The following is an 18,953-nucleotide window of genomic DNA, read 5'->3' as shown; positions in this document are numbered from 1 at the left end:
GTGTAATAAGTTACCCTTCCTACAAGAATCCACATAGACCATGGAGGCATATGCCTATGGTTTGTGTGTAATAAGTAACCCTTCCTACAAGAATCCACATAGACCATTGAGCCCTATACCCATGTATCTGTGTAATAAGTTACCCTTCCTACAAGAATCCACATACAGCTATATACAGTAAGACATGTTTATAACGAACACGTTTACAACGGATTAATGGTTTTTATGTAGAATTTTCCCGGTCAAGATATATCTAATATGTTTTAACGAACTATGGTTATAACAAAGCGATTTTGTTGGTCACCAGAGGTTCGTTATAACCGTGTTTTAACGTACTCCAAAAATCGTACCTTACTTCAGAAGAAAATGTTTAATTCGGCTCATGTTTTATATAAAAAAACTAGTACCACTATTACCAAAAATGTCTTAAACGAAACATAGCGAATCCATTCAGTAGAAACCGAAACAAGTAACACGGGGGTAATCGTGGTACATCGGTTTTTCAATTCCGTCAGAGTGGTACAACGGTATTTCAATTCCGTCAGAGCAAAATGTTGGCTGCAAATTCCGTCAGAGGAAAAAAGTTACACATTGACACTTTCAAGCAGAAAAAAAGAAAGTATATGTGATTGAAATCATCTTTTTACTTGCGTAATATGGATATAGATACATTTTTAATGTCTAGCTAATGTAATACATATCTATTGATAGTTTTTATTGAATTATATCACGATTTCCTTGAAAGATGGTAAAATTGCTTTCTATGTGTTTTTAAATGTATTTCGTATTTCCAATAGATCATAACTACAGTAATTATCAAGATAATTATTATATTTGTGTAATAAGTGACCTTTTGGATGATTCAAATTCCGTTGAAGTGTGATACAAATTCCGCCAGGTCTTCCATATATCCCATTTACATCAATGAAGACATTTGTAGCGTATATATCCGTATTTCTTATTCTAATCGTTTTATTTTGTTGTAACAAAACTTATTATATTTGTTTAGTTCATTAAACGACCATTTCAGGTTCAGGTTTCTAATTTGGAAGGGAATAAAGACGAAATTTAAAAAAACAAAAAAACAAAAAAACACGATAATTAATCATTGCATTACAGTAGTGTTGTTGTGGTCCTGATTGTAATTAGTCTTTTTTATTAATACACGTATACTCCTCTAAAACACCGCGACATAGCGTTGATATTGTAAATAGCCTTTGACTAATCAGAATGCAGTATTTACTGTGAAAATATTCAGAATTTGTATATCGATGAATTATACCATAGAAGACAGGCATTGATTGTTTGTGTGCGAAAATTATGTTACTTCCCAATCACTATCAGTTATTTTTCGGTCTCGCAATATTACAAACATAAGACGTACTAACCGGTACCATTTTGATTGCTACGTCAATAGTTTATAGTTTGTGCCGTAACCGAACAAAAATTTTGGCATGTTAATTTTTCTTCATTAATGTATTTAAACCCATAAGGTTTGATGAATAAAGCCGTGAAAATCATTCACATGGCTTCATATGCCTTATAAACGTTAGTTACAACACAGAGATTATGTACTGTAACATTGTTGTTTTCTATGCCTTATGCATGTTCAGATGGAAACTTTCCTGTAGAATTCACTTTACCATTACTAACAACACTGTAAAAATGTGAAATGAAATTGTAGACCACAATTTGGCTTCATTGCTTGACCGTGGGTACTCATTTCACTTCACTATAGATGTACATATAATAATTTTTGGCAGTACTGCTAGAAATCATTTTCTGCTATGATTTGTATTAGTAAAAATAAAATCATTGCATTCAAAGTACTGTAATTTTCAAAATATTAGCAACTTTTGGTAATTAATAAAATATTAAAGGCTTATCTTGATTCGTGAGTGTGAAAAATACGGCACATATAACTTTAATAATCGAAAAGGCAAATAACTTTTAAAATACAATGACGGAATGACCTTTGACGGAACTATTAGTGATGGTCTTCTGTAGATGAGAGCGAGACAAAAAATGTAATAAATGGAATATTCATTGTTTCATGATGAATACCAGTAATATTTCATCTAGTACGGTGGAAACTTAGATGTTTTTTTTTCTCCACTTGTTGTGCTTCGCACTCGTAGTTTATATACATTTTTTCCGATTACAACAGTAATAAAACGCTTTTCTTGAACTTTAAATTTTTTTATTTCTTAATGGAAATGAACGGAAATTGTATCATGTCTCAATCAGTAGGTAACGGAAATTGTATCATTGTTCCAAATACTTTATTTCGATCAAAGCAAACTGCCATAAAATTGTCTTTTTCGCCGACTTTGATCTGTATTATGATCAATAATATCCTTATATTGTTTTGTTAACAAAATACTTTTCTTAACACTTTTATGTATCCAAAACTTTATCTAAATTAATTGACATATTTCCTATACAAATGTGCATTTATCTGGAGTTAAATATTCACACTCGCCAAAAATCAAATAATAAAGTATTCGAAATAGTGATGTTGTGACATACCTCAAGAATCGAAGCATATTACACAATAGTAATCTTTATATGTGGAATTAAAGTCGCTTATCTCTCACATTTCCCTCTGACGGAATTTGTAGCCAACATTTTGCTCTGACGGAATTGAAATACCGTTGTACCACTCTGACGGAATTGAAAAACCGATGTACCACGATTACCCCCGTGGGTAAGGAAATAACGAAAGTAGGCAAAATAAAACAGTCACAGACATTTATTGTTATAAAAGTATACAATACAAGAGATGGATGGGTGAGTTACTATAAATATGTAAATAACATCATTACACATAAATGTACAAGTATAGGCTAACTCACAAGAACCAAGTGTTTTTCCTACTGAAATATAAACTCGTGCAAGTCTAAGGTAAGATTCCTTCCTAATTTTATATCAGAAATATTGGCAAATTGAAAAATCCATTTTCCAAATAACGATAAAACTTTGAAGCTCTATACACTCAAACAGCAATTTTTCAACAAATCTTTATTCAGCAAAAAAAAGAAAATACATGTAAACTAGGAGGAGTGATTAACATAAAGGTGTTACCATGGTAATCATGTCCAATAATCATGAAGGAGGTGAGATCTAAACAATATTGCTATGTACTTCTGAGTCAAAGTCACGTACAAATTTCATCTACAAACCAATTAACGATGTTAATATTTTTTTAAATGGTTATCAAAGGCAAAACTTTTACATTTGAATGTCAATTTTTGATTTGATGCCATAATCGTCTTGTAAAGAGGTAACTTTTATGCATTAAAGTAAATATGAACCGTTAAAAGTTATTTTAGAACGCAAAATGAAGCAATTTTCAATTCTTTCAAAAAGTAAAACCATTTTTTCTACATACCAACAAATCAGAATCCATTTATGTCCATCACACATGCATACCTCATGAAAGATGTTCATCTTAACGTAAGCACTATACCGTTAGTTAACTAATTCATCCCTGAAGAAACATTTAGGCTGATCTAATTCAAAGACTAGAACATTCCATTATGATATTCCAGGGGTGAATAAGTTAAACAAACATATTAAATATCATGAATTGTTAACAATAAGTATTACAGTAGAAATGTCTATCATGTTGGGCCCTATTCCAGAAGGTACTACTGAGAGTAAGGAAAACTGATATCTAACATTACAAACATAGAAATCTATATATATATACACAACATTCTTATTGAAATATAAAATGTTCCCTGAAATACGTAACAGAAGGGTACGGGACCTTTATTGAGCATAGAAAATCATGTATAAACATTGAGATAAAAATATGAAGGCTTTAATTGGAAATCAGCTTGACTTCGATTATTTGAAAAAAAAAGACAATATCTTTGAAATATTCTAGTAGTGAAACTGAGTATTGAATCTTGAATCAGTCTTGATATGGTTCATATTCCGAAAGAACACCCATTTTTACCGATTTTTGAAAATAAAACTAAACAACTGATGTATCAATATGTATACAAGTTCATTACCGCCACTTTACATCCATGACTTAGAAAACATGGCCTTTGACATTCTCATTCTGGTATGTTCTATCACATGGATTTTTTTCTTTTCTAATTAAATATTTCATCGTTAAAAGGATAGATGAACATATCAAGTATTCTAATTCATTTCACTGATGTTAGGGCATTGTATAATGACAAGTTCATACATATTGGCATACACGTGTGTATAACGCTGAGCAGTATTTCTAATATACAATAGTGCCCAACGAGTAAAAATTATGTCAAATGCCAGATATTGTTAACTATAAGCATTCTTGTGATACCAAATAATGTTGTTTGTAACACTATAGATATAAAATGATCCTTGGTTACTGATATTTTGAATATGTATGTGTGTAATCTCATTCACTGATATAACATAAAACATTGTTCAGAAGAATATGTAATACAACAAGGACATAATTGTTTTCTTCATGTCCACGGAAATAAACTTAACCTCAAATTAAAAATTATCATATTAGTATACAACACTTCAGTATACAACAATTGGAAACTAAAAATAGTAAACTTGACCTCGATTAAAGCGAAATTTACTCACCACAAATAAAACCAAATATACAGTATAGAACGAGTAGGTGAGTATATAACAACAGTTAACATAGTGCACAAGGAGATAGAATGGAATGATGACAGGAAATTCCACTTGCTCCCTAAATTATTATGTGGAGGACCTCAGTCACATTCTACTTTACCCCTACTCCAATTTTACCCTGTGTACAAAGTAATGACAATTAGTTAACATTATCCACTACAATTTGTGTCTAAATTTTGAACTGTCATTCAATTTATATTAATATATAAAAATTGATATTTAATAGACTACAGAAAATCACTATAATTACTAAAGTCTAACCCTCTAATACACAAAAGAAAAAAACCAAGTACATGTTTGTAAATCTACTTCCTCTTTGAAGTCGGACCCTTTACCAATATCTCGAGAATATTTGATAATATCTTAAGTGAATCGGCATAGATTACTTGATAAAGCATTGATTATCATATAAAAAAAGATGGGGTCCTGTGTTTTACTCTTTTCTGAAGAAAAGAATCTGGTAAAATCTGCTGTGTAAATTTAACACAATATAACAGGATACAACCCACTTCAAGTCAACTAAACTCCCCTCCCCTAAAAATAACCCAATATAAACCAATCAATTTCCCCTGTACTTTCCCGTCTACGCTTCTAAAAGGCATATCTCACCTGTACTATGAGAGTGATACCTGTGATTGTTTTTATCAATAAATAAGAGATATCACAAGGTAGAGATAAAATAAAGCACAATCATGGAATAAATAAGTTAAATATGTTAAATTGTAAACGTAAAGAACATACAACTAATGTCCAACAAACCTTTAAAAATCTATAGAAAAAATGGTGTATATAAAAATCAGAAAAGATAAATACGGTGAAAATGTTATACAATGAAATAAACAGATTATTAGCTGAATAGTAAAAAAGGAAAAATTAAACTTTAAATCATCTTAAATACTCTTGACTTTACCATCAATAAATGCCATGTAATATGGACATTTGCATTTCTTTTTCAATTTCATAAATCATTTTGTAAACATGGGCTCCTTACCGGAAGAGTGCCATAATGCCTCATTTTATTTAATATAATATGCCTTCTTAGAAAATCTATTTCCAATAATATATAAGTAAATTCATTGTTGAAGGATTTGCAGTGTAATTGACTAGAATTTGAAGCAGCGGGTTAGCAATTGCTTAAATGACTGCAAGAATAAAATTGATAGCGCTCTAAAAAATATTTGATTTTTATTCATTGATAGAAATAAGGCACTTTTCCTTTAAACATACCGGTTTTAAATGTACATATTGATAATTCATACCTTCCTTAAATTAACATAGTACAACTACATTAAGTCTTCTCTATAAAATAACTTATTCTTCGCGCACAATTCAATGGTGCTTATTTCGCGGACGATATCGTAAAACCTGCGAAAGTAAGTCATCATGAAAATGTCTTTGATAAAGTTACACAAACAGTAGGACAATAAATGTGTAAATCGTAGTACTCAAATATTCAAGGAAACAACCAACCATTGCACTGCAAGCATGCTGTAATGTTTGATGCTAAACCGAGCTCTTAATTTGGACTAATCAAACAGCTGATGAATACTAGAATTAATTTTGATGATTTGAAGTCTTGTAGCATTCCTTGATGTGTAATAATATCACGGGAGTTGTCATGGATGGGCATTACTTTTTTTCAGACCAGTTGTTCAAAACAGTTCAAGTTAAACTTTAATTTTATGAAAAATTACTTTTAATCTTTTCACTAATTCTTAGAAGTTGTTTCAGACCTGATTGATTGACGACCTAGGCCTTAACGTCACTGTTACGGTTATAACAGAGGATAGGACATGATACATCAGAAAAAAAAGAGTATATTACATTTTATATTACAATAGTTAATAACTTGACTTTACCTAGAATCGCCTTTAGTACTAGGATTGATATTTGTGACTGGCATGAGTCTAAAGGTATTTCTGCTTTGAATAGCTGATGGATATAATATTTAGGGTTACATATTATGCATTACAATATATAAATTTGAGAGCTAGGTTCTTGTATGGAACGCATAATCTGTCACAATATCTTACCAACAAAATAATAAATAATTGCATCATATTAAACCATATATTGGCAATTAGTACCTTCGTTAATTTGATCGCTTTGGATTTCGAAATAATCTTTGGAAACTTGATATACAAAAAAATATCACCTTATATTCCTAAAGCCCGTTTAAAATGTAATGTCATTGTTTCGTTATAAACTAGAAATCATGCTTTACCATCCATGATTTAACATATGAATAAAACATTAATACCTATGTATATATTTAGTAAATATCATTGGGTGTGTTTTAACACGGGATATTTTCGTTGTTATTTGATTAACAAAAGCATTTTAATAGCCACAGTCTAATTAATGTGTACATGGGACAACTTCTCGCCTCAATACTGTCTAACAAGAAATATTCATCTTCGTTGTTTGAATTGTTCAAATAGGATCATACATAATAATTAGGGCTAGGTTGATTTTACGGATATTTCACAATTAACATTTCCTTGATAAGCTTATCTGATGTATGACTTATTTTATTAAAATTCAGTCTATGCACCATTTTTCACATTTTTTGAATCGTAAAGTTCTGTCCCAAAATTAATTTTATACTGACACCATGTACACGTTGAATTGAAATTATATTGATACATATGTTTGTCACCTATGCATTTAATATGTAATCACAAAATCAACTTGACACAGCTTCGCATGTGGTTTAGATACCCTTGCAGGCAGCATTTTGACACATATAAGTCTAAACAAGATGGACAGGTCTAAGCATAAGAAATATCTCCTTTGTTAATGTGCGAATAATTGTATCAAACCCAGCCCTTGATACTAATGTATTATCCTGTGATATGTTTTCTATACCTGCACAGGTTAATACCCTTTAAAATGATTTTAAAGAAAAACATACATATGAATATTCCATGTAATAGAGTGTACTGGACATCGCTCCAGACCATTGTACCACATGGGCCTTCTCAGCCCACCATACAGTTAAACTTCATCAACTCATAAGACCTTGAAAACATTGCCTGTTACTTGTAGCTTAGAAGTTTGGTAAGATTGGCAAGATTGACTTTTGTAACTTTTTTTCGTAGCTGAAATCACACCTTAAAAGCATTGGCTACTACTTTAGCTAAGATATTCAGTACAATATTTCGTAAATATTTTTGATAGCTTAAATCGACTTTGATTTTAATATTCATTGATGTGCATTACATGTGATGCTTAATGAAAACCTTTCAAATTCTCCTCGCATTATGTTACAAAGTTTCTATTGATAAGTCATTGCTTGTGTGTAAAAGAAAAATTAAATTATATAATATTATTGTTGTAGAATTTTTGAGTTATGCAAACAAGAGATTTTCAGTTTTAGAATATAGACTTTGATTAATCCAATTAAATTAAGTTAACAGGGATGCAATTGATCCTATTAGCAAATTGAGAAAATTTCTCTGCTAATAAGAGGAAACCTCACTCTAGTGTTTAAAACGGTAATTTAATGAAGTTTAACTGTAACATACACAAGATGTTTATGTGTAGGAGGATTTTGCTGGACTCTGGAGGCCGATATGGACGGGGTTTTTAGCATCGGCGATGACTCGGACTCCGAGGTAGGAAATGAACCCCTCCACAGTGAAGGCCAGTCCAGAAGAACTGAGGATCAGCTCATAGGCCTCAGCTTCCTTACTGTACTGGTCAATGATAGCATTGGCTTCAGAGATGGCTCTAAAATAATTCAATAAAGGAACATATTAAAAAAATCCCTAATGAGCCCCTAAATATATAATATTAGATATTTGAATCTTCAGGTCGCATAACTGAAGGTCAAGGTCATTCATTTGAGCAAAGGTAATGAGATATTGTATCTGGAAAGAAAATAATTAATTGTTTAACGAACCTGTTTTCGAGAATCCTTGCCTCTGAGCTAGCTTTATCTTTGATGATCTCAGCCTGGGTCTCAGCCTCTCTCTTTCCTGTATCAGCTTCAGTAAGGCGTCGTGGTCTCTCATTCAGGGCAACCTAACAAAGCATGGATTTCATATCTTACACTGTCCCCCTGACAAATATGCCATACTATCAAGAGAGTAATGTTTATAACACTGCTCTAAACTTTAAATAATTTCCAGGAAACAATTCTAATTAGATTATAATTAATGAAAATGGTGACTACGGGCAGGGGATACATCATATTGAAACATAAACAAATGAACTGGACACAGTTTCATCAACATTCCTTAAATTCTCCATTACAGCAGTTCCTCAACTTTTCTATGGATAAGGTCAAGGAATTCCTATATGATCATAAACAGGGAGTGGCATTATTTAAGAGGGATATAGAAAGAACCTTGTTCATAGAAAATTATCAAAAAAAACAAAAACAAAAAACCAGATGTATGCAGAAAAAGACATTATAATGGTGAAAGAAATAGGAGCTATCTGCATTTAGAAAGGGAGACTACTGTTGTTACCTGAATGTCCTCCCGAGCCCTCTCTTTGCTACGAATAGCACTCTCGTACTCCGACGGACGTGCAATGTTGCTAACCTGAAATCAAAATAGTACATTTTTATGAAGAAAGAGTGGATGTGTAAAGGACATATGTTTTATAATTATAATTTTGAAAGTGCTTAACCTTGTGTGATCTTCCTGGAAATAACTTATTTGCAGGGATAAGATTTGGCTGTAAACAAAATTCTACAATTTAATTTGTGAATCTATTTTCTCCCATACTTGACAGGGTTATCCTGGGGTTGCTAGGGAAAAGATAACTCTGTCTTTTACCGGGGTAGGGAAAAGACAGCCCACACGCGCTAGACATTGACGTCGTCATTACATACGGCGACCATTTTTATGCACATCGACGTTCATATCAACTGAATTTTTACCATTTTTCGTTAAAGTATGAGAGAAAAAGAAGCTTACATGGGCCCGTCAGGTGGACAGGGATATCTCAACCCTTGTGAAAAATTTTGACCATCAACCCTTGGTAATCATCTGGTTGACCAGCCAAAATCTTTCACTCGGTTTGAGATATCCCTGTTCACCTGACAGGCCTATGTAAGATTCTATTTATCTACCATGGTATATCTTTCTGTTGGTCCTGTTTCTTTTAGATATCTATTAAGAACACATACCTGAAGGTCAGTTATGTCAGCATTCAGTTCTTCGTATCTCTCCTGGAGTTTGGCGCGGACAGCTTCCTGGAAGGCTCCTCTCTCTGCCTGGAACTGAGACGTGTTGAACTGGCTACAAGCTTCGTGGAGGGCCGACTCACCTGTAATAAATAATCACATTAAAATTGGTCCAGAATCAATCACCAGCTGGCATCAACTGATCACCACTACATATGTAGATCATATAATCAACACTTATAGCCAGGAAACTGTGTTTTTTATCAATATCTGTAGTTGTTAGAAAGCATAATTATATTATTTCATCTAATCACATTAGTTTGGGATTTTGGCAAAATTCAAAATCATTTTTTTTAACAAAACTTAATTTCAATAACTATGATATTGAGCAACAGACAATGTCTATAAATTAAAAGTAAGTTTTCTTCCTTCAAGTGCTCTAATTATAAGACTATTTCAATTAATTTTCACAAAATCAATGTTTCATTTTACCGTAATATTTAATCATTCATACTCTGATCAAGCCTATAAAGAAGAGATTCCATGCAGACGGATCACAACATCAACAGGGATTTGTTCTTATATAATTCATCTCAGTGGCAAGGGATACAACTCTGACACTGTGTTATATAAATTACATGTACACCATTAAACTCACCAGCATATTTGAGAACATCCTTGTATCCGTCGTAGTCTCGGAAGTCAACGATCACCGTTCTCAGTTTGGATGCTTTAACTTTGTACTGGTATGTCACATCCAGCACAATCTGTACGCCATCTTTGTTTAGACACTGTAAACATTAAAATTAGTGTTCATCAATTATAATTAACATATTGAAATATTCAAATAAATAATAATATAGTAATTATTATGTGATTATAGCCTAACTTGTCTATAAAGATACCACACAAAGGCCAAAAAATGGTCTTTCCATCCAAATGGTTTCATAGACAGTGCAAATTATATTGAAATTGTCCATTCAGGACTCTTATTTAAAGATCCACTACCTTTGCGAAACAAAAATTAAAAGTTTATTAAAAACAACAATAATATACGAAAATGTATATTAATGGCGTAAGTGGATGTAACAACATTGACCTAATGCAGGATTCCCTGTGTAAACTATGTTAGCAGTGAAGATTCATGTCGCTGTTTTGTCGTCGGGGGCAGTGATAATTGACCGATGCGCGGTGATTAGGACGGTGGGAAACATTAAACGACCCGCGTTATGAAAATTAGCCTTAAATTTATCTAAATTAAATTGTTCAGAAGGTGATGGTAAGTGTAGTATTAACGACAAGTTAATAACTTTTGTGACTCTATAAAATCATCAATTTCGTTTAACATTCCCATTTTCAAAAATAAAAGCTGTTTCGGAAAGGTAGTGGCCCTTTAAGCAGGTAGTCTATATTACCTATAATGACAAGTAAAAAAATCTACGTACACTTAAATCGGAGAAGCTCATGGACCTGTAAACACTTGGGAAAATGATGAACTCGAATCCCGGGGGTCCAGTATGTAAACCTTCCTTTCTCACCTCTGTGTCCAGAGACTTCTGTATCGTGTCATACTGTACACCAACTGTATCACAAATTATATGAGTTATAATTAGATCTACACATATACACTCCAAGAAGAGCATACATTTCTTTTTTTTTTTCATTATTTCTTTTAGGTTTTTACCATTTTAAGCATCCTGTATATTCCAGGGGTTACTATCACTGTCGTTATATCTGCTCTCTGAACTATATCAGAGCAAACTGAAGGCTATGTATGTGACAACAACTGAAACAGGTAGTTTAGTCTCAAGGAATCAAATAATGGTATACTGTATTTCTTTGAAGTTAGGTGTCGCTCTCTGTAAATATTCATTTAAAGGAAGTCTCTGCAGTCCTGTGGTTGATCAGTTTTTTTTACTAAAATGCCTTCAGTTTTGCTACGACATATTCCAGGGGGTGGATATAATGTCAGTGGTAGTAACTCCTCCAGTATCAAGGATGATATAAAACTGGATTAACTAACAATAGACAAATACATAGATTATGTTGCAGTTAGTCATTTAACTTCTACTCTCAATAATTTGATACGACCGATATAAATTTTAAAAATAATCCAAGATGTATTTTTTGCATTTTGTTATTTTGCAAATCAATACACAAAATAGCACACTTACAGAAAATTTTCCTTTGAAAGTACAAACAAATCTAGCAACTAATAAGATCATTTCTTGATCTAACAAACTTTTGAATTATCTTATGCAAAGCAGACATATATAGACATATGATTTTACTCCAACATGATTTCCTCATATCCAGTACAGATTAAATAATCTACTAATTGAAATATTTCAAAGAAAAATATTGCTGCAGTTTTCATTATCCATAAATGAGATTTAAATGAGTATGACTTAATTATTCTTGCATGTCAGTTCATATAATAATTGATATTAGTAATTCATGTATATACACACATGCATGTCACAAAACAAATCAGCATTGAGAAATGTAATTTTGGTTAACAAATTAGAGTACATCCATGCCCATAACATTTGAAAAAATTATAAAATTATACAGACAAGTTAAAAGGAAGCTGTGTGTTAGTGAAGATAATATACAGGGGTGACTAAAGTAATAAAATATGAATGGACGGGAGCAAGTAACAGCTAGGTCATTGTATGTAACTGTTTGACATTTCTTTAACATGTATTAAGGTCCTAACAGAGACTCCAAAGGTCCTTATCAAACATGTAGTTATAATTAATAAAGCTAAGTGTCTAGTTTTCTCAAAAGAAACAGTGAAATTAGATCAATTAAGTGAATAAAAATACATGTATATATAAACAACTAAAACTGTTATTTTATTGTTTTATAAATAAACGGATGGTGAAAAATACCATGACAATGATGTATTAATAACAAAATCAACATTAAACAGTGATATATTATTGAAACCAACAAATGTAAGGTTAGAACTTTCACCAGAAAGAAACCAGAAATTCTTAACTGTACAAAACACGAATGTACAACACAGTCCAATGACACAGAATTGTGTAACATGATAATATCCAGAAAGAAATGAGAAATTCCTCTATCATACAAAACACAAATCGTCAACACATTCCAATGCCATATTATTGTGTAACATGTAACAACTATAAATGTAGTTAGAAAATGATGCAGTGAAATACCTATGTATTAATTAGCTTCATAGAAATCTTACTTTTGCAGCAAAAATGAGTATTTTTCAGATTTTCTTTGTTTATTTTTCTTTTGTCACAAAAATGTTCTCTTAATTTCTTTGAGAAAAAATATTACAATTATACAAATACCAGACTTACCTTATTCATATTTGATAAATATAGCGATGTGTTAGAAAATATTATTGATTGAAAACATAATTTTATTCATTAGTAAAAATTTTTGAACAATATTATGATGTGTGACAATAATATTCTGATAAATCTATTATTCATGATAACTAATTTTAAAAGCAATGTCCTTCCAGATTAAAGTAGAAGGAATAAGAAAAGAAAAAGACAAAGAATAAGACTAATAAAAGACAAAAAGAATAAGAAATGAAGAAAGAATAAAAAAGAAAGATTTCAAGAAATAAGGAAAGAAATAGAGAGGATAGGGGAAAAAAGAAATGAATAAAGGAAGAAAAATGGTGATGAATAATTCATATAAAAAGTTCTTCACTATAGATATCATCCCTCGATAGAGTGCTACTACTATTCAATGTGAATAAATAAATTATTTGATGTTGAATGTATCTAGGTACCGGTGTTGACTATGAATTTATCACTGGTGATGATGAACCAGGGCTTAAGTCGGAACCCTGACGCATACCTTCATCAGACGCAAGCTTCTTCAGGGACGAGGCAACTAACCCAATGGTAAGGGCCGCAAGTGCTACCACTATTACACCAATCACAAAGCACTTCTTTTTCGTACTATCATCTAACGCCATTTTCTTACGTGAGTAGTTTGAAAAGTAGAAAATGCAATTTTAAAGTTTGGGTGTTCCCTGCAAAAAAGGTATAAAAAGCAAATATAAAGGCATGCTAAAATTTTTGTATGCATATAATCTAATAACCAATTAAACTTTAAATTAATTCTGTTAATTATAGGCAGGTACATGCAGGCTTCGTGCAATACTGTGTAGGTGACACCTAAACAAACAAACAAGCAAACATCTAGCTAAAAAGCTGAGGAAAAAACAACATATACACACATTTTGAAAGGACGACTTTAAAGAATAATTGTAGGAACACTCTATCTTGCAGCAGCAAGGATCTTAACAATTTTGATAATTTCTTACATCACTTCATTTAATTGGATTCAAAGTTGAAAGCACCAGGGTATAACTTCAAGCTATTTCATCAGATACTTAAAGGTTTGCTTTACAAAGCCAATTATGACATTTTAAATTAATTATACCTAATTAGTCTAAAGGGACTTACAGAGTTTCAACAAACCATTAACCAATTCACCCCTGGAATTCAATAATGGACTGTTCCTGTCCTTAGACTAGAATATATCAGCTTTTAATAGTGCTACATCTGGGGTATAGAAGGATGGCATTATATCTTGTCATTACTCAAGTGGTTATCAGGGTGCTGATGTTATAGTGACAAAATCTAAATCATGACAGAAAATTTATACTGCAATGATCAATATCCAGCAAATTTACTGTATTAAACATTCTAGAGGATACAATGTAACAAGAAGACTTTGAATTGTAACTAGGCCAATCTGGGAGTGTATTTTATTACACAATCACTGTATAGGAAGACCCTCCACCAAATAAATATACTGTATTTGACCCAATTGCATTATATCTGCACCGCTTTTTGTGGCTTGATTTTCACTTACTTCAAATTAAATACTGATTGAAACCATGAAAACTGTATAAGCAGCATTGCTAGTACAGTTTTGTAATTTTATAAACAACAAGGATGAAGGATTAATTGTAACTTAGTAAGGACCAGTAATTTTCAGCCAGGACCAGTAACTTTTTGGGTCACCTTGTCCTTAGGACCAGCAGTTAAATATCCTTAAGGGAGAACACTGTATTTTATCTTCTCAATTTGATTTCAATTACAAATTGGTTAATGGCTTACTCAGTGCAATATTTTTGTACAATGTAAGCCCAAATATGGTACCATTAAAAGCATCTTCAATTTTTCAATGAATTAAGTGCCCTGAGTGTTTAGTGTGTCCAATATTGTATGTAATTCAGCTTACCAACACAGATACCAATATACAGTATATATACATGTACAGTGGACATGTATACAGAACATATACCATATTCAATCCAATAAACACCCATATCCCTATTAGCACCCCTCCCCCTTTAATTTTGATTCCTCAATATCAATCGCCTGGGCATAAATAAAGACTAAAACTATCAGAACTGTATAGGTTTGCACTTTTTTTTGGCAATGATTTCGTCTTGGTAAACATCTTTTTTTTTTTCAATTTTCTAAATGCCCAGGGCGCTTATTGGGTCGAATTTGGTATGTACTAGTAGATAATATATGAAATGTACTGTATTCTACACAATAAATGTCCTGTCATTTAGTTGATAAAAGAAATATGAGAACATTGAGGAAGCTTGTGTTTAATAACATCAAATTAAGAACTTCCAGTATAAATTATTGCACATGTCATATTAAGCTACAAATCAGATAATTAAACCTTCAAAGGAAATGTTCACATTTTTTTTTTTTTTTCAGTTCACGTTTTAACAAATCTAAATTTAATCTTAAATATAAGTGAACTTCAGGCCTCACAAAACGGGATGATTGATGCAGATAAGACTTCAGCATTTATTGGGTTAAACACAGTTTTTTATAAAGTATTACAACAAAAATCAAGCACCAATGCAGAGTAATACAAGGATTAGTCTAGCTAGTGGCTGTAGTTCTTCCTTTTTAATTGTGGGATATTGCATTTATTAAATCAGAGTTAATTTGTCAACAAATTTGATCTTGCAAACATGCAGAATGAAGAATCCCAGATGTTTTAAATGGAATATGTCATCCGAATACTTTTGAAAAATGGAGAGAAGAAAGGCAACTTTGTGGACTTACTTCTGCAGTGTAAAGGAATGAACATATTGAATTAGACTACTCCCTGTATTATAATTCATGCATGCTACTGTGTATGTAAAACCATGTATGTATACAGGCTGTAAAAATAGGGGAGATAAACCTTCATCGCTAGCCAGCTTTTTCAGTGAGGTAGCCACAAGACCAATAATCAGGGCTACAACAACAGCTACAATGCCGAGAACGACAAAACAGCACTTAGAACCGTCGCCCATTGTCTGTTCAGTTCAATCTATCAGTTGCTGAAACAAACACTCTGAAATAAATATCATAATCATATTATTATAATGTTCACGAGACATGTACATGCAATTCCTTTAATATTTACCTGAAAATTTACAAAAGCTCTATACACAGTAACAGTGTACATAACTCTAGCATTATATACATGTAATATGTATACATTATTTATTGAGGAAAAATATGAAACAAAATTTTTGTTAAGCATTAGCACTTTCAGTTTATCTTAATTCCGATGTTCAACTGTTGTTACATGACAACAATGACAATAATATGTAAATTAATAACGTCATAGATTTGTTGACGTCACAATATATATAACGAAGGTAAACTTTAATTAAGTCTATTTAACTTAACATTTTTTATTGTAAATATGCAGTTATAAAGCAAACAGCCAAGATCATTTTCTACCAATTAAATATATTTTGGTTTTATGACATGGATCCCAAAATTTCCTTGTACATTATCAGCATAATCCACATTGCTGAACATTCTGGGTGTGTTAACTTGGAACAGGTTTGCTAAATGGTGCAACTAATTATATAATAAGCATTCCATTAAAGTATATCACATGACAGTTAGAATACTGACTTCACATTGGCCTCGCACATGGGGTCTATATAACTATTTGTAATCTGGCTTTGGTAAAACTAAAAGGAAACATTTAATATATATTGTGCAATAACTTTATATTCATTTATTACTATATCAGTTCGAACTTGGAACCCTCGAATAAGATGTCTTATATACCAGTACCTGACAAACAGGTTTGTTCCAATTTAACATTGCATCCCATTAAATGGAATGTCAAAAAGGTTACAAACAAAATTTAACAATGTCAAATTTGTACCCGTAAATTAAGTTACAAACAAAAAGTTCTGCTGAATGGAACATGCTGGTTGTTTGAAATTAAAAATTCATCATACAATGTTCCTATAAAGCTGCTGGGTCAAGAAAAACAAATGAAGAAATTCATAATATTGATCTTTGAACAAAGAATACTAATTTGAATTTAATGAATGCCACATACAATTAACAACTTTACGGTAATAGGTAAACAAAAACCTATAGCTATTGATCATGATCATTATTCCATACAGTGCATGTATATGTATATATATTTATAGAATGAATAATCACACTCAACCAATTAATTCACTTTGTTCCTGATTCATATCACATGGGAAAGTTTCACGTTGATAAAAATTTCTATGTCCAGTCAGGTGTGACCACTCAAACTCCTTTACATGTATATATATATACGTTTGGGCAGTGCCATTGGACACATGTGTTAGTATAAAGGAAACATTTCTAAGGTCACAAATCGTCATTACCGATGGTCTGACTGACAGATAAAAACATCAGCAATTTATGAATGATTTTAAGGCGAGTCCAGAACAATTATTTTCAAATGATGTACAATAGATCTAGAGTGTCCTCAAAATTTTGGTAATTATATTAGGTCCTACAAGAAAATCACGAGTCCAAGACACATCTAGGCGAGTCCCGTAAATCACAGAGAAGATTAATAAAAAGAAGACCTATGCTAGCCCATTCAGTCGATAATGTCACATGCTTGTAAAGCCACTTATGTAATTAGGTCCTAGGGCTCCTTCCTTGTTTCAACTTACGTACATGTTAAGGCAAAAGTGCATAATCAGCAGATCATTTCAAAGTATATATTTCTATAACAAAGGCTAGATTACGGATTAGATATTGATGTTTCATTTCATAGTTGCATGCATCACGCATCAGCATAAATTACAACAGGCCACAGTCTGACAGCAAAGACTAATCATGAACAGGTGAAGAAATATGGAAATCTCCAAGGATTTCGAAATACCCGAGCAAAAATGAATTCCAGCCAAATACTGGTTTATAACATTTGAGATTATTGAACGTCATTAGTTATTTATCTATATCTATAATGATATCTATATCTATAATGATATTTGATCAAATAGTCCTATGTCGTTAAAATGAAGACAACACCCTACCTGATTCCACAACCGAGCAGGACGATTCGTTTCCGGTTTCTTTGCTAAACAAACTAACACTGACAAACCCAGGCGCATTCGATTTAAGATTCGTTGTGGTTTGACGCAACTGCGTAAACGTTTTACGAATTACTTTCGGAATTTTCTGCTTTTTACATTATGAACGGGGCATATAGGTAAATTAAAGAGATATTTCCGGCAATCCTCGGAAATTATGTACCTCGACCGCATGCAATATACGTGTATAAATATATACATTGTACACGTAACGTGACTCTTACCAAATTGGTACACTATCCCAAATGGTACCCTTTTAAATTATATGAAGCAGAATTTTCAAAAAACTGTCACTTATAAATCCTTGATGTGCTATATAAACTGACTTTGAGTTTAGAATTATATGAATTTTATTAGTAATTCTGTAGTAATCCTTATGGACAATAACATCTCTGAAATGTTTATTAGCGAATGTGTTATAATCGTACAGAAATAATGGAGAAACAGTTAAACAGAAAATGAGAGTGTCTGTTTAAACTGGAAATCATTTAGATACAGTGTATTACATATACTGTATGTTATTTAGCTTTGTGTTACGTATAAAGTAATTTATTTGGTTCTCCCTGACATGTATAATTCATGTTGTAATAACCAAATTTCTTATAAAATTAAAATTTGATACCTGAAATGATAAACCTTAAGTTATTTTGATTGATAGTATGATGTGTTTACGATACACAAAGCTAATTATGAAAAATAAGACTGTGGACCTCAAAAACTTTTGACTGTTTCATTAACAATAAAAGATGCTGTTAG

General features: G+C 31.8%; 1 protein-coding gene across 2 annotated transcripts; it reads right to left on the bottom strand.

Annotated features, from left to right (window-relative positions):
* Positions 1-2,734: 2,734 nt before the first annotated feature.
* LOC138310878 (uncharacterized) lies at positions 2,735-18,220 on the bottom strand. 2 transcript variants are annotated; one of them, XM_069252207.1, is made up of 8 exons: positions 18,141-18,220; positions 16,007-16,159; positions 11,233-11,369; positions 10,446-10,578; positions 9,791-9,930; positions 9,126-9,200; positions 8,555-8,676; positions 2,735-8,382 (listed from the first exon to the last, which is right to left on the bottom strand). In XM_069252207.1, the coding sequence occupies exons 2-8, from the start codon at positions 16,116-16,118 to the stop codon at positions 8,187-8,189; spliced, it is 915 nt and encodes a 304-aa protein (XP_069108308.1). In that variant the 5' UTR covers positions 16,119-16,159; positions 18,141-18,220; the 3' UTR covers positions 2,735-8,186. The 2 variants fall into 2 exon arrangements, with proteins under 2 accessions (XP_069108308.1, XP_069108307.1); XM_069252206.1 differs by lacking the exon at positions 16,007-16,159 and adding an exon at positions 13,637-13,814 and having other exon boundaries at positions 18,141-18,214.
* Between the last annotated feature and the right edge of the window lie 733 nt (positions 18,221-18,953).

Source organism: Argopecten irradians, chromosome 16 (genome assembly GCF_041381155.1).
Source record: "Argopecten irradians isolate NY chromosome 16, Ai_NY, whole genome shotgun sequence".
NCBI lineage: Eukaryota > Metazoa > Mollusca > Bivalvia > Pectinida > Pectinidae > Argopecten > Argopecten irradians.
Note: the sequence above shows the minus strand (reverse complement) of the source record. Positions and strands in the feature narration are given on the sequence as shown.

Coding starts and splice junctions, on each gene's coding strand:
- LOC138310878 (XM_069252206.1), bottom strand. CDS start 13,757: ATGGCGTTAGATGATAGTACGAAAAAGAAGTGCTTTGTGATTGGTGTA. Junction 11,370..13,636: donor GAAGCTTGCGTCTGATGAAG/GTATGCGTCAGG, acceptor TTTGTGATACAG/TTGGTGTACAGTATGACACG. Junction 8,383..8,554: donor GCAAGGATTCTCGAAAACAG/GTTCGTTAAACA, acceptor GAATTATTTTAG/AGCCATCTCTGAAGCCAATG.